Raw genomic sequence first — 14,678 nt, 5'->3', positions numbered from 1 at the left:
GGAAGTCAAAAAGCTTGGTTCACTCATATATATATATATATATATATATATATATATATATATATATTTTATCTTATGCATTATTTTCTGGGTTTTTTTGATGTAAAATTACAGATCATCTTTTTCATGGGTGAAAAAATTAGAAATAATGTTGTACTCCTTTGAAGGAGAACAAAAAAGGGGAGTCTATTGGGTAAAATGATAATGGTAAAATTTATTTTTTTCTATAAATTAGGTCAATGGTCTCGAAATTGTGATCAAATTTCAAGCCCTATGATGCTTGTGATCAGATGGAAATGGCAGATGGACGTAGAAAACCGACGATGTTTGGCAATGATAGCTTGTGATAACGGGTAATCTCTCATTTTCGACCCCTGAGGGGAGATTACAGGGTGCTTCTTCATACCATGATGCGGTATCGCAGCTTCTTCAAAACTACACATTCACGCGAGATCACGTGGGAGCGTATGGTTTTACATGGATGTGTGATTGCGGAGCGAGTTGGGCACACGGGAGTTTACGATTGCGGAGCGAGTGGCACTGGTTTTATAGGAAGTTGGGTACCCCATGGCTGTATCGGAATGACACTGGTTTTAAAGGGAGTTGGGTACCACATGGCGGCATCGGAGGACCACAGGATACTCAAACTCGGCTTTGAGTGTGTAAATACGGACGTGTACAGGGAAACACTGGTGGGGTTAGATACAGTGCATGCAACTAATGGGGGGTTTGTAAAGGTGACAAGTTGCCGTTGGGATGTGGCTGGCGGTGGAGATGTCAGAGAATACAGGGGTACTAGTGCCTGTAACCCCCCATCACTATTTATTTCCTTCTAGAGAGAGATTTACTAGATTTATTTCCATCACTATTCTAAACCAGAATTCATGGCATTACTGTAGAGAGAGAGGGGGGCTGAATATTGAGGCAACCACTACTCTGACCAAAGTGGGGGACTCTGTATTTTACTTTCTTTCTAGACACCCAATCCCTTCCACATTGGCCAATGGAGGACACAAACCAGATGATCATTTAAGGCTTTAAGCTCTTCTGCCTTCCTTTATTGAGCTGAGCCCTACTCTGTCTAAGGGAGTAGTACTACTCTACTAATGGAATATGTCTTTCCTTTAGTTGGCTTGGGCATCGTGATTGGAGTTGGAGGGTATTTGAGATTCGGTAAGCTTACTTGAGGCCCCCGTGGCTGGTCGAATTGGTTCTCGAGATTAATTAAAACGCGCGTAAACTGGTTCGGACACTTATACAAAAAGCTCACTTGAGTCCCTTCCAAGGCAATGCCCTAACAATTTTTCTTTGACACACACTTGTATGAAGTCTGTTCTTTGATTTTTTTTTAACAAATTGAGGTACAAGACAACGGTGTCTTTGAACAAGGAAGGAACTAGTTTGCTCAGTAGACTAATGGGATGCAGAAAAGGAAAACTCTTTAATTGGGGGGTGGGCAGGGGGAAAGAATTGAGAGAAACTCCTGCAAAGAAAACCCAAGTGCCCATGAAGCAGATAAACTGTCAGAGAGAGAGAGTGAGGAAGACACAAAAAGATTCCCATTTTTTCCTTCCAAATTCCAATCCATACATCTCTGATCTTTGTCTCAGCACATCCATAACTCTCTCTCTCTCTCTCTCTCTCTCTCTCTCTCTCTTATCTCTTCTGTTTCCAAGCCCATACACTCTCTTGCATCCAACACACTTTCCAATACTAAATTAGATGCACCTACACCCTCTTCACATTTCCCAACTCTTGAAAACTTAGTTCTGAACTCCCTCTCCTTGCCTCTTCCCATCAAATCAAAAGCCAAAGTTCAAAGTCTCTAAATTTGGTTCTCCTGTTCTACTCCCCTGCCATTCTGTCAAGCAACTCCTTTTGAAGGTTCCTTTTATGGTTCCAAAACCAATACACATTTTCACCTCTTCACATTTTCAATTGTTTTTGGTAGGTTTTAACATTCAATTTTTTTTTTTGTTTGTTTGTTACAGATATGGAACATGAAGATAACATTGTTGCGACAAGCAATGCAGAAGATGGCGCAACAAGATCATTTCCTTGTTTATTTTGTTCAAGGAAGTTTCACAGTTCGCAAGCTCTGGGAGGGCATCAAAATGCTCACAAGAAAGAGAGAAACGCGGCTAGAAAAGCTAAAAGGGCTTCCGACTACGCAATGAACGCTTTCTCTTCATTCCCACCGCAACCCCCACTTATTTTCGCCCCGAACCACCCTCTTGGACTTTTCAGTCCTTCGCTCTACATTACGGCTCACGCGGCTAGCCTTGGCCATCTTTCGGGCCAACAGTTTCCGGATGGGTTCGGATCAAATGGTGCAACTCGGTTTGAGAATGTCATGTTATGCCGGGGAAACTACCTGAGCAATCCTTACGGTCTGTTAGATCGAGATGATTGGCAGAGGAGTGCACGGTGTGGTGGTTTCGATGGCGCGTCCTCTCAGTATCTATCGGCAAATAATCTGGATTATGACCCGGAGAGTGATCATGGTGACAGGAATCAAAATCTCGATTTGACACTCCATTTATAGAAATGAAAACGTGGTCGGCCTGTTTTCCCCCCTTTTTTGGCTGGTAATAAAGGGATTATACCATGGCCTTCCACTCTTCGGTTTTGTAAGCAACCTAGCTAGTTAGCTTTTGGACAATAATGTTTTACTTTCTGGTAGAGAAAGTTGGTGATGTGTTGAAGAAAGTAGACAATTTACTATATTTTTGAAATGATTAATTGAGTTATAAACTTGGCTATACTGCCATGGCGGATGCCGCTTGATACCGGGGTGCTTGGTAGCATCCCTGCAGGGTCCTGCCATGACTTCTTGATGCAAATATCTCGATAATGTAAATTTACCTGATTGAGCCTTGACACCCTCGTAGATATAACCAAGTCGTTAGATAGCCACCTACATAAAACTAGCTTTCTCTTGAACAGCTCTCTTGGCCAACCAAGGCAATAGTCACTACAACAATCATTAAACCTTAATATTTGCGATGACCGGTAGAATAAGTGTAAATGAGTTGTTCTACTGGTTGATTCTTATCCCTTTTGCTAGAAAGTTTATATAGATCTATTTTCTTATGCTAGATTCATCTGAAAATAACTTTCAATAGCCCACTAGAAACAACGAATGAAATAGAGAAACGATGCCACTCCCGCACCAACCCACGTGCGCGCTCGTGGACCACGGTTCTTTTTCCCCTGCACCCGTGTAGAATAGGTCCAACGAAAATGGCTTCACACCCCATTTATCAAAAAAATATATATAGAGAGAATGATGGATGAAACAAACGGTCTAAGCGCGTCAGACAATACATATGTTGATATGAATTCATTTCTAAATTCCAAATATATGAGTCCGACGAATTATGTAAAATAGGTTTAGTTTCCTCCAATACCACAAACAAATATGACTCCTTAACGTGTTTAATGCCTCCACAACCAAAACCATATGATGTTTTTGTGATATTTCTTTACGTTTTCCTGGAATGATTTTTGAGTTTTATAAAGTTAAATATACAAACGATATTTAGATGCACAACACGTCGATTAAGCTCTGGTCAACTATGAAAATGGTTCTGGTTGCATGCACATTGCATTTCCTCTAGCGTATTATAGTACTAATTTTTAAGTTCATTAGGCAAAATTCTATGGAATTGGCCCCTGCAAGTCCTTTGAGTAAAGAAAAAGTTCTTAAAGATTTCTATATGTGTGGGGTTATAAAAAATCCCTAAAATTTCAAGTTATCAGTCATTGCTTAGGTTGCGTGTGTAAAATTAAACGGCGGCTACGCACATACACACAACATCGTCTCTTCTTCGGACTTGATAAGTAGTAATATATGTAGGCGCGGGCACACACACACACAAAATACATTTTTTACTATCAATATGAAAAACACGTGATTTGGGCCTCTGGTAGACACAAATCATGTGTCCGCCACTGTTCGTGTCCTTGAAGCATTGAACAAAGTTTTCAAGCCCCGCGCACGTGCCCTTTATGTTTTTTCCCCCTTATATCATCGGATATCCTAGCCAGCTTGTGTAACCTGCTCTTTATGTTACTTATACTAGGCCACAACCCACATTTGGTAGCATTTTGTCGTTTTAAGCATAAAAAAAAAAAAAAAAAGTCCCATTACTTTTTAGAGGCTTAGGAGGAATTGGCCCAAACAACGAAATAGGCCCGTTGCTTTATAAGCCTGCGTGCGATGGACCGTAATTTGAGCCCAGTAAATGGATCCGAGATGGGACTTTTTTCCTCGACCCATCTACTTGTAGACAGGAAATTTTTTTGGTTGCAAATCGGGTATCACGTGGTACTTGTGCAGTACATCCGAACCGTCCAAACAATGCAATCGAGTGCTCGGATTGAAACACTCTTTTCCTTTTCCTTTTTCCTTTTTCTTGAATCCATTTTGTACCTTTCAATCTGAGCCGTCAGTTGCATTTTTGGACGGCTTGAATGTGCTGCACGGGTACCACACGTCAGCTGTACCCTATTTCCACCCCAAAAAACAATTTCCCTGTAGACCGACCAAGTTCCACTTCTTGGCTACAATCTCCATGAATAAACAAGATTAATTATCTGGTTAGCTTAGCTGCTTTTTTTTGTGGTCTCATAACATGGATACATGATGGATGGAATAATTAATAGAAATTTAATCGTATCGATAATCACCTTCCGGTCACGCTTAGCTACAGTAATCAAGGCCATCCAGGCGGATTCGGTTAATCTAAGTAGGCCACTAATACCAAAGATTTTGGTATAATAACACTAATAAGTAGACCCATTCATAGCCCCTTGGGATTTTATTTTATGAGCATTTGTACAGTTTGTCCATCTGAAAAAGAAGTTCATTAGATACGCCAGTATCTAGTGTATGTTTATAAGAGATGTATGCAGATTCTCTTCCACATGATGCCTTATTTTTTTAATAATCGGATGTTCGGGTCAGCTTGCCCACACCTAGCTCGACTAATTCCGGAGTCCTGAAGTTAACAACTGGACAAACCCTCCAGCAGCCCCAAGGTTTAGAGCGTGTCCTCGACTAATTTTGAAGTTTTTAGGAAAAATCGAAACTACCTACATGAGGCTAAAAGACAAAACTTGAATACGACAGTCGTGCAAACTCATCCGCCCCTCGGTCTGTCCTGGACTACGTACAGTTATGGCTTTTCCTCAGTACTACTATTCTCAGGACATATAATAGTACCCCATCAACAGGATTAAACTTGAAAGTGATGTAAAGGAAGGAAACAACGTAAAGACAGATCCATGCACAAGCTTTGATCATGTGATGCAGAGGGGAGTCCAATTGGAGAAGACTTTTCAAAAAAATATATTAGTACTCATAATGGATATTGCTAATGCCAAAACTGTTTTTTAATAGTGTTTTTCTGTGGTCAGAAGATTCGGTACATGAATGAATTGAACTAATCGGACTATTAATTTGTTTCACACCACAAGTACATTTGAAATTTTGAGTCGTCATATTCTTGACTAATTAAGGGTTTGGATTCTCTAAAGTCCAAGTTTTGGGACTACACAAACGAGACAGTCTAAATTTGAATCGTTCGTTGCTGCATTTATTAGTTCGGATTTGCTCAAAGACTCTTACCGATAATCCAGTCCAAATTAAGGACCGCAGAGGACCCAATTCTCGAATCATAGGCAACTTTGATTCTGCCCTTTCATAGACAGAATGAAGATTTTCATTTCCGTTAAAGTACGATAGTCACAAGGCATTTTGCATGTCAAAATAAGAAAACTTAAGTAGCTAGCATACTAATGACTGAATTGGGTTGATACCAACCATGCTGGCGATGTGTTAGGTCACATGAAGCTTTCGAAACTTTTAGGTTAGCTTTGTGTTATACCAATTGAAGAAATTAAGTAAATTAGGTCATGAATATTGTTGATGATTTTCCCCTTTGTGTTTTGACTAATTTCATAACCTAATGAGAAACGTTACTGATGAGAGTTTGAACCAATGCTAGTGTGATGGCCAGGTAGGTGCAATTACGATTTCAATTCAGTAGGAATCATCTTTCTTAATTAGGCCCGGTTTGGCTAGAAAAATTAGCCTGATTATTGGCTTATTATTCAGCCAGTAAGCCAAATTAAATAAGTACACCGATTTGCGCTCATTTTGGATTATTGTCTTGTTGGCCTAGAGTGGTTTGGATGGGGAAAAAAAAAATAGGGGTCTTGCAAATTCTTTTAAGCCCAAATGTGTAGGCATATTGCACCTAAATTAACCTTTTTTGGAGAAACAGGCCTTAACTGTTGAGCTATAAAGATGTTAGGTATCTTCTTGTACGTTGTTTGTTTTGGATAGGGATGGGAAATGTGGCCCCACGTGGTTGTGGAATTTGAGCTATGGTAGCTCTCTGACGCCGCAGAATTCATGAGAGACTAGTTAGCGTATTAGTTCAAACGAGATAAACAACTCGTCGCAACAAGCAAATTTGGAGAGAATCTCTGCAATATTATTAATTAAAAGCTACATAAACTCTAGGTTACAAACCTTTATATAGGCCGAAACCCTAAAAACCCTAAAAATAAACTTGAAAAATAAAAAGTCTCAGAATTTGGACTTTTCCTAAAACTGAAAACGGGAAAGAAAAACAAGACTTTTTAAAAAAGAATCAACTTAAAAGGAATTACGGTCTAAGAGTTATTAATGAAACAAATCTTTCCTAAAATTACAAAATAACACAATTGAAGGCCTAACGAAAGAATTAGGTCGTAAAGCACCATTCATCATCAACCTAGGGTTGATGAGTATGGACCAGAGCGCGAAACTAAGTCAGCCCACCAAGTTTGGGCCTATTTTGAACTCGTCCGAATTTTGCCAATTTGGATAATCTGAAATTAAACACCGTTTAGGCTTCCGGGGCTTGGCTCGGTTCAGTTGATCGTGGAATTGGGCCTCCACGTGTTCTACATCACTCTCTCTGTCAAAAGCAACATGACATGAATGAAATCCGGGGGGCCTGGTGGTAAAGTCCCCAGGACAAGTTTTGTTACGTTGCAAAGTCTTAGGTTCAACTTCCATTGCTTGCAATTTTAGAGCCACCCCACTCTCATACGTAAGCTGGTGAAACGACCATAAGAGAGATAGAAGGAATTAGTTCAAGGTGCGTCCTGCATAATTACCAAAAAAACAAAAACAGACATGACACAAATAATCACGCACTTTCCCATCATCTAAGCAGTTTGCTGGCTGAGGTAATGAAGGATGTGGAAAGAAAACTATCACTGTCCGATTGAGGTTTGATGTAAAGGTTTTACTTGTAGCACAAAACTCCATGACCCACTTTTAGTTAGAGGCAAATGAACTAACTTCCAACAAAATTTCAACAGGTAATTATGAGTAGTGTGAGGATCGAAGTACAACATTTTACCTAAAACATGGTAAAAGGTCAAAAGAATTTAGGAATCTCCTAGCTATTTTTTCCTAAGTTAAGACACACATGCACGATTATATCAGAACACATAAAACATGAAGAAATTAATGATCTCTTGACATGGTTTGACGGTACTCCATTAGTCGACCCGATTTTCATTACTTGAAGAGTCGCACAACTCACACGTGAAAATCAAGAAAGGAGCTTAGATGAGTTGTTCCGACTTCTGTATGATTTTTTATTTTTTATTTTAAAAAAAATCACTTATTGAAAGTAAAACAAAAAAAAGATGTCGAAGCAAATAAGACGTATATATATGTTTTATCAGCGCTCCACGTGTACTTGAGCGATAAACGTTTGCCCGACCCGGTTTTTTCTTCGAAGCAAGTTGACCCTATACCGATTGAACAAGTTGTGGTAAGTAAAATTAGGGTAAGGGAAAATTCAGCTCATTATAAGTGCAGAGAGCAATAGGCAGCATGGTTAGAATTGTTTCTGCCTGCCCAGTAATTAACCATAAAATTCAAAGGTCTGAAGCAACTAGCTAGCTATTTGTCAGTACTGTCCAAAACTTGAAAGTACACATGCATTGATCGATAGTGTTGTGGACCATATGCTTATATTATCAATCACTTGGGACAATAGTTAGGCACTTTCGCTCGGAAGGGGTGGTGGAGTCAGAACTCGAAGGTGCCAAATTAGAGAAAAGAACTTTTTATCATGTGATATTTGAGATTTTTAGTTTGCGGAATGATTTTCGCACTCGTCTTTTTACTTAACCAGACTCCTCTTTTTATTTTTATTGTGTGAGATTACCAAATGTTCCTTTTATTAAAAACTGAAAGGGTGTTTTGGTAACTTCGAACACTAAAAATAATGCGACTTTTGCCGCACCCTAAAAGTGGAGTGTTTTGGTCATATTTGTAGCTTTATTCTTTCTTCTTCTTCTTCTTCTTCTTTTTTGACAGTCAAGGGTGTCTAGGACAGCTCACGCGCACCTCAACTAATTTCCCCTCTTGTCTGGTCAGGCCTCACCCCAGTAATCAAATCCAGTCAATTGTGCGGGGAGCAGATCCACCAACCAACCAGACTAAACTAACTCTGGTGTTGTCCAAGTTACATCCTATGATTAGCCAACTGCGCAACTAAAAAGGGTTCTGTAGGGTGGCTTCTCAACAATTTTCAAACCCAAACGATGAACAACCAAAGACTTGTTTACAAAAACAAAAAAAACAACCAAAGACTTTCTTCTATATATAGTATTACCTAACCAGATATCCAGGGACCTTAAATCACTCCATTAATTTAATTAGCAAAGGAAATCTAAGAAATTAATTAATACTACTAAGTTTTAGAAAGAATACGTAGAAAAACTCCCTTGATTAAAGGTGTGCAGACATGTGAGACTGCCTGCCTGTGTTGGGGAGCCTTTTGGGGTAATGGTGGAAGTAAAAGGACTAAAAATTCAAAACAGCCTTCCCAGTAGTCTCTTCTCTTCCATTCCAAGTAATTGAATTGTTTATTATGCTTGTGCCATGTGAAAATTTATTTATTTTATTGCAAATGGTCCAAAGTTAGGGGGAAATTGGTCGGAGACTGCATGGGAGGGAGTTAACCAAAGTCTCCTCTAATTAATGATGAATCTCGGAAGTGATCAGAGTCAGTAGTAGTAGTAGTAAAATACTTAGAATATTAGAAGAAACCAAAGAAAGAATTACTAGGTCTCAATCTTAACCCAAGTTGGGTAAAGTGGTGACTCTAGGGTTTTGCTCCCTCCTCTCGTGTTCGATTTTTCTTACCCCCAAATCGAAAAAACCTAACGCCGCCGACCAAATCCATACCGATTCTCTACCGACGGGCACGCGGGGCTCACTCCAAGTCTTGCACATATGATCAGAGCCGTTCAATAATTTAAAAAAAAAAATTGAATGGGTTGTTTCACACGGTTGCCTGTGGTGGAGAATCGATATGGGTTTGGTCGATGGCTGTAACAAAGTTGCCCCCACCTCGCGGGGACACCTCACCCCCACGGACAACCATATGAAATGGCTGAAGGAGGGACTGTCAGAATTAATTTGAGGTATGCTACACTTTGCATTACCAAAAAAAGAAAAAGAAAAAAAAAAGGTCTGAATCTTTATCCCAAAGTTTATTGGGCCTACTCGACACATAGGCTATATTTTATGTCTTGACTTTGGCGGAACCCCAAAAATATATGTTTGATATCTTTAACCACCGTTTGGCGCGCGCTTTCTCTCTCCTACTTGGAGGGTCGAATTGAAAGGTGAAGTTTAGCTGTAAAGCAATACGTGGCCGGTACTTTCGTGCCGATTTTGTGGTCAGCAATTTTTATTATTATTAAAAATAAAGAACAAATGTACAAGGAACCTCCCCAATTTGGATAGATTTGAGGATTTCCACATGTTATATTCAGATTCAGAAGGAAGAAAAAAGTACTAATACTCAAGCCCCGGCCCGTACCGTTAAGGTTCGTATTTTTAAGTATTTATTTTTTGTTTTACGAAACAGATCATTCTTTCGTAATTTATCACCTTTAATTTAAAAAATAAATATTTATTTCTTTTAACAGAACGGAACCTTTTAATTGAAATTACACTGCATAGAAAAGAGAAACCATCTAGGAGTGGATTTTAAACTCTTGGTCTAATAAATTCCCGCATGGTCCACCCCCACTTTGATATGGACCTACGAACATTAATGTTTTAGCTTCTACTAGTTTATTTATTTTTAATCTGTTTTAGCTTCTAGTTTTTTTTTTTTTTTTGTTTTTTTTTTATCAGGTTTTAGCTTCTAGTTGATCATAGCCTTTTCTTCTTCTTTGAAATTTTAGAAGGGTTTTTTTCACACGTATGTAGGAACTTTGATTTTTTTTTTTTCCCAACCAAGAGATTTGATGGGGCCAATTCCACCGAACATCTTGTAATACGGAGTACAACTAATGAGAGTATTTAGGCACCGTTCAACTAACTAAAATAAGTACTTATTTTTTAAGTTAAAGGTGATGTATTATGAGAATATGACCGGTCTCGTAAAATAAAAAATAAATATACTTAAAAAAATAAAAACCTTATCAGAATGAGACCTTAGAATTGTGCAGGGATCTGGACACTCCAACACCCCCTCTGTCCGCCCCTGGTGCATATTAACCAACGTACGTACCAGATATCATTTAATGTCCTCACTGATAGTTTCATATAGCTAATGTGAATTTTTGTGGTGGTTTAATTTTTAATGAAATAGGTGGCGTACGAATTGGGAGATGGTGTTGTGCAATGGTTTGCGCACCTCCGAGCAGTCGGATCGTGCATCTGACGGCTTGGATCTCATTTCAACAATGAACGGCTCTCGATCATTGGTTGTTAAGATGAGATCCGAGTTGTCGGATCGGTTCAGAGGTGCGCAGTACGGTATTGTTCACCTCACTGCACAACACCAACCCAAAATCCGTGGTGTACCCGGCGGTACCACTGAGATGATTGATGTCAAGGCACATGGGGCAAATTGAATTCGATCGGTTGGGGAGACGAGTTTGCTAATTGGAGAATTCCTTTGTAGTACTATTTTGGAATGATTTTAATTTGCGTGGGCTAAAATTGCAAACATTGAAACTCCTAAATGTTCACCGAATCAGTATTATCTAGTCCGTCACAAAATAAGATGACCAAATTGATGATGACTACCAAAAGTTGGGATGCAATAATGAATAATATATTGGAAGATTACATATCTCTTAATGTTCGGTTTGGGTTTGATGGAAGTTTTTGAAAGTAATGAGTAGAGAGATATAGATATAAAAAATTTATTGGGAACCGTCCGTAGAATTCTAAGACCCAAAACAAACAAGCTATTCTACAATTGGAAGATTTCAATTGTCAGTGGAAAACACCGCAATACACACCACGGCCATTTGGGTGTGTATACGACATGGACTTCTTGAGCCATTATCTCAATTCATTTGTCAAATGGGTGCAAATATATATATTTTTTGTTAAAGAACTTACATTTACGGGCAGGAGGAGCACACTAGCATCGATGTGAGACAACCACTAAGTCTTTTAGCGTATTTGCGATAGCTGTAAATACAGATTTTAGTTTTTTTAACTTCAGATTCTAGATTTCGGATTTTAGTAGAAGTTGAGAAACCTGTTTGTTACAGCTGCGATATTATGAGAATTTCGTTTCTATTTTTTGAGAATCTATGTTGCAGGATCCCAAAAGCTACCCAAACCCATCTTTAGAATTTTGAGAATTTCTTTCATTTTTCAAGTTATCAGAACCTGTAGATTCTAAAAATCAATTACGTAGAATTTTCAACAAACATTCTAAACTGATTTTTAGAAGCTAGAACCTAAAAAAACTGTCAAAATAGTTTTTTCGCAAAACACCCACTTTATGAATCATCTGCTTTCAAGACTCCCATTACTATATCTAGTTACTTTTAGTGATTGTCTTTGTGGTTAAGTTTTGGAAAATACTAGTAGTACTTCAGAAAAATCCAAATTTTTCAAACACACCAACGAATGAATGAGTGCCATGCGTATTTATTGGGTGAGAGTACCAGAAAATAGAGATAGAAAAATGGTGTGGATAAGAGAGGGTACTGCTGGGTTGGCTTGAGATCTGCCAAGGTTTGGAAGGATTAATACAAACAAGAAAACAAAGAAACGAGAGCGAGAAGTATTGAGGAGTGGGCAACCTCTTTGAACTCCTTTGTGCATCTCTCAATAATACTATTAACTATACTGTGATGGTAGACCCAGGACATTAATGATTGGGTGATTACTTATTTTTGCTAGAGGAACCGCCCTGACTTTCGGGGGCTTAAAGAGAATTAAAAATAAGGCATTTTTTGTCGGACTATAACAAGTGATAAAAAAAGTAGAGGAGGGACCCCAATAATTCAGAATTTTTTGGAGGCTTAAAGTGATCGCAACACTTGCTTTAGCTCAGGGTCAGCTCTGAGAGGAACTCAAAAATAAATAATCATCTATCCACCTATTTTTCGATCAACTTGATGCCGGTTCTCTTTTTGAGCATTTTCCTGTGGTATGCTTTAATTGCAATTTGTTTCGGCTTCAAGTGGGGGCACCTACTCAAAACTGGCTCTAAGTTAAAACTCGTGTTGCAGCCGCTTTGGGCTTCTAATTTTTTTTTGAATTTAAAGGGCCCGTTCTACATTTTTACTCCCCTTATAATAGCCCAACAAAAGGGTCTCATTTTTAATTTTCGTTCAAGACCCCTGAAAAGTCAGGCTGGCTCTGCACCCGCTAGTGGACATACGGTGAATTTATGGTCCCTATAATTTGTCAAGGTGCGATAAGCTAGCCCGGATAAAGTTATCAAAAAAATGTGTGAGTCGTTGTCCCTGAAATGCTAGTTTTTGATGCAAGAGCAAATGGTGAAAACAATTTATAAGCTTAATTTCTTCGGATCAAGCAACTTCTCCTTGGCCTGTACTCCAATTGACTTCAAAGGTTCTCACCATTTCAGTTTAAAATTCATTTTGGTCACTAGACTCGATAAGGTAAACAAATATTTTGGTCAAAGCAATATTTTCGGTTCACAGTAATTTACACATTTCAATGGACCATTTTTGCACTTGTTCTTAACAGTTTCATGCATTGAAAGTCAATAGCAAAGCTAACAAAAAAACAACAGCTAACGTTAACCGCTACATGTCATTCAGTGAACCTTATATAGGACTATAGGAGTATTTTTTTAAAGATAGTGAACCTTCTTTACAAATAACCCCGAGTGTTAGCCTAGTATTCAAGGTCTTAGATGTAGGGGTTTGCTCTATTTTGAGATATCGGGTTTAAAATCTTTTTCAGGTGTTATCAACACATTAATTAAGGCCATTTTATACAGAGTTTTGCTCTAGCTTTAATTGAGATCTTGCAAGTGGGCGATGAGATTTGTTCCACATGCTTAATCGAGGTGCGCATAAGCTGGCCCGACCGCATGAGTAATGACAATAAAAAAACAAAAAAAAACCTTTTCTTACAGACTACAGAATGGCATATCATGCATGCAATGTTGGATTCAAATTGGTGTTGTACGTGAGGTTATATTCGACCATTTAGTGGTTAACAAGGGTAAAAACGGAAACTAAAAGAGATACTGTTGACCATCTAGGCGTGAAGTCGTGGTATGATTGAATCATCTGGGAATTTGCATGTGATACGTTATCGCGCCCCATAATGCTCAAATCGAGCTTTAAAAAACAGTAAAAAAAAAAAATCAGCAATAAATAATTACTGTACTTAGAAAATTAGGAAACCAAGATAAGTACTACTACTCCTCCTATATCTTAACCAGGTAAAACAAGCGGGAAACCCTGAAGATGTAGTAGTTGTAGTAATTTTGCGCGCACTTCGGATTAATTTCTACAACTGTTTCACACGCTTATGCGTGAGAGGGAGATGATCCCCAAAAGTTGTTGACAAGGAGAATCGAACCTGAAATCTTAAGATATAGTAAACACCTAAGTTTCAGGCCGAGACTATTTCGCCAAACCGCTTGGAGTTAAAGTCAGATATGGTTCGACTCAACTGTTTGAAAATCTTGACACTGTGTGACTATCTATTTTACTTTGTGATTCTTGCTTGTGCATATTGCTGGTGTGATGCTCCGAAGTCCGAACCCTTGAAAAACCTGCCCCCCTACTAAGCTCACGACTTTTGGGGTGTGAATACTTAATTAAAACACAGGATTTGATAAAAATGAATTTTTTTCCTCTGTTCTATCGGTTGCACCGTTGCAGCATGGTTAGAAAATTACTCCAAGAATTAAAGATTAGAATCCTACCATCAGGGGTGATAGGCTAGTTGGTCAAGGCTCACTTCCTTTGGGTTTTGGGTGAGGTAGGTACCAAGTTTGAGTTGTGCCAATAGAACGGCGCTTCTTTTTCGAATTTGGTCATTCTTCTCTTTCTGGCTTTGACCCGTTAGCTTTGGTTCCTCCCGGGATCCGCCGCAGGTTCGGAGTCCTTATAGTCATGTTCAAGAGAGAGTTGCTATGTCCGGTCACACCCTCTTCCACCATTTTCGCTTAACAAAAAAATAATCGTTTTACAACCACAAACACTTATACAAATATTTACATAAATTCATTCACATTCACATTGGAGTCCACACATACATATCTCCAGTGTAGTGTGGGCCTCACAAAAGATGTGAATGTGTATGTAAATTGTGTATATAAGTGTTTGTGGTTGAATAATTTGAAAAAAAA

General features: G+C 38.7%; 1 protein-coding gene across 1 annotated transcript; it reads left to right on the top strand.

Annotated features, from left to right (window-relative positions):
• The first annotated feature begins 145 nt into the window (after positions 1-145).
• Positions 146-2,757, top strand: LOC131313562 (zinc finger protein GIS3-like). Its single transcript, XM_058341938.1, has 2 exons — positions 146-1,884; positions 1,992-2,757. Exon 2 carries the CDS (start codon positions 1,994-1,996, stop codon positions 2,543-2,545), a length of 552 nt encoding a protein of 183 aa, XP_058197921.1. The 5' UTR covers positions 146-1,884; positions 1,992-1,993; the 3' UTR covers positions 2,546-2,757.
• Positions 2,758-14,678: the final 11,921 nt, after the last annotated feature.

The sequence above is a fragment of the Rhododendron vialii genome, chromosome 13a (genome assembly GCF_030253575.1).
Source record: "Rhododendron vialii isolate Sample 1 chromosome 13a, ASM3025357v1".
NCBI classification, from domain to species: domain Eukaryota; kingdom Viridiplantae; phylum Streptophyta; class Magnoliopsida; order Ericales; family Ericaceae; genus Rhododendron; species Rhododendron vialii.
This window is presented reverse-complemented; position numbering and strand designations above follow the sequence as displayed.

Coding starts and splice junctions, on each gene's coding strand:
- LOC131313562 (XM_058341938.1), top strand. CDS start 1,994: ATGGAACATGAAGATAACATTGTTGCGACAAGCAATGCAGAAGATGGC.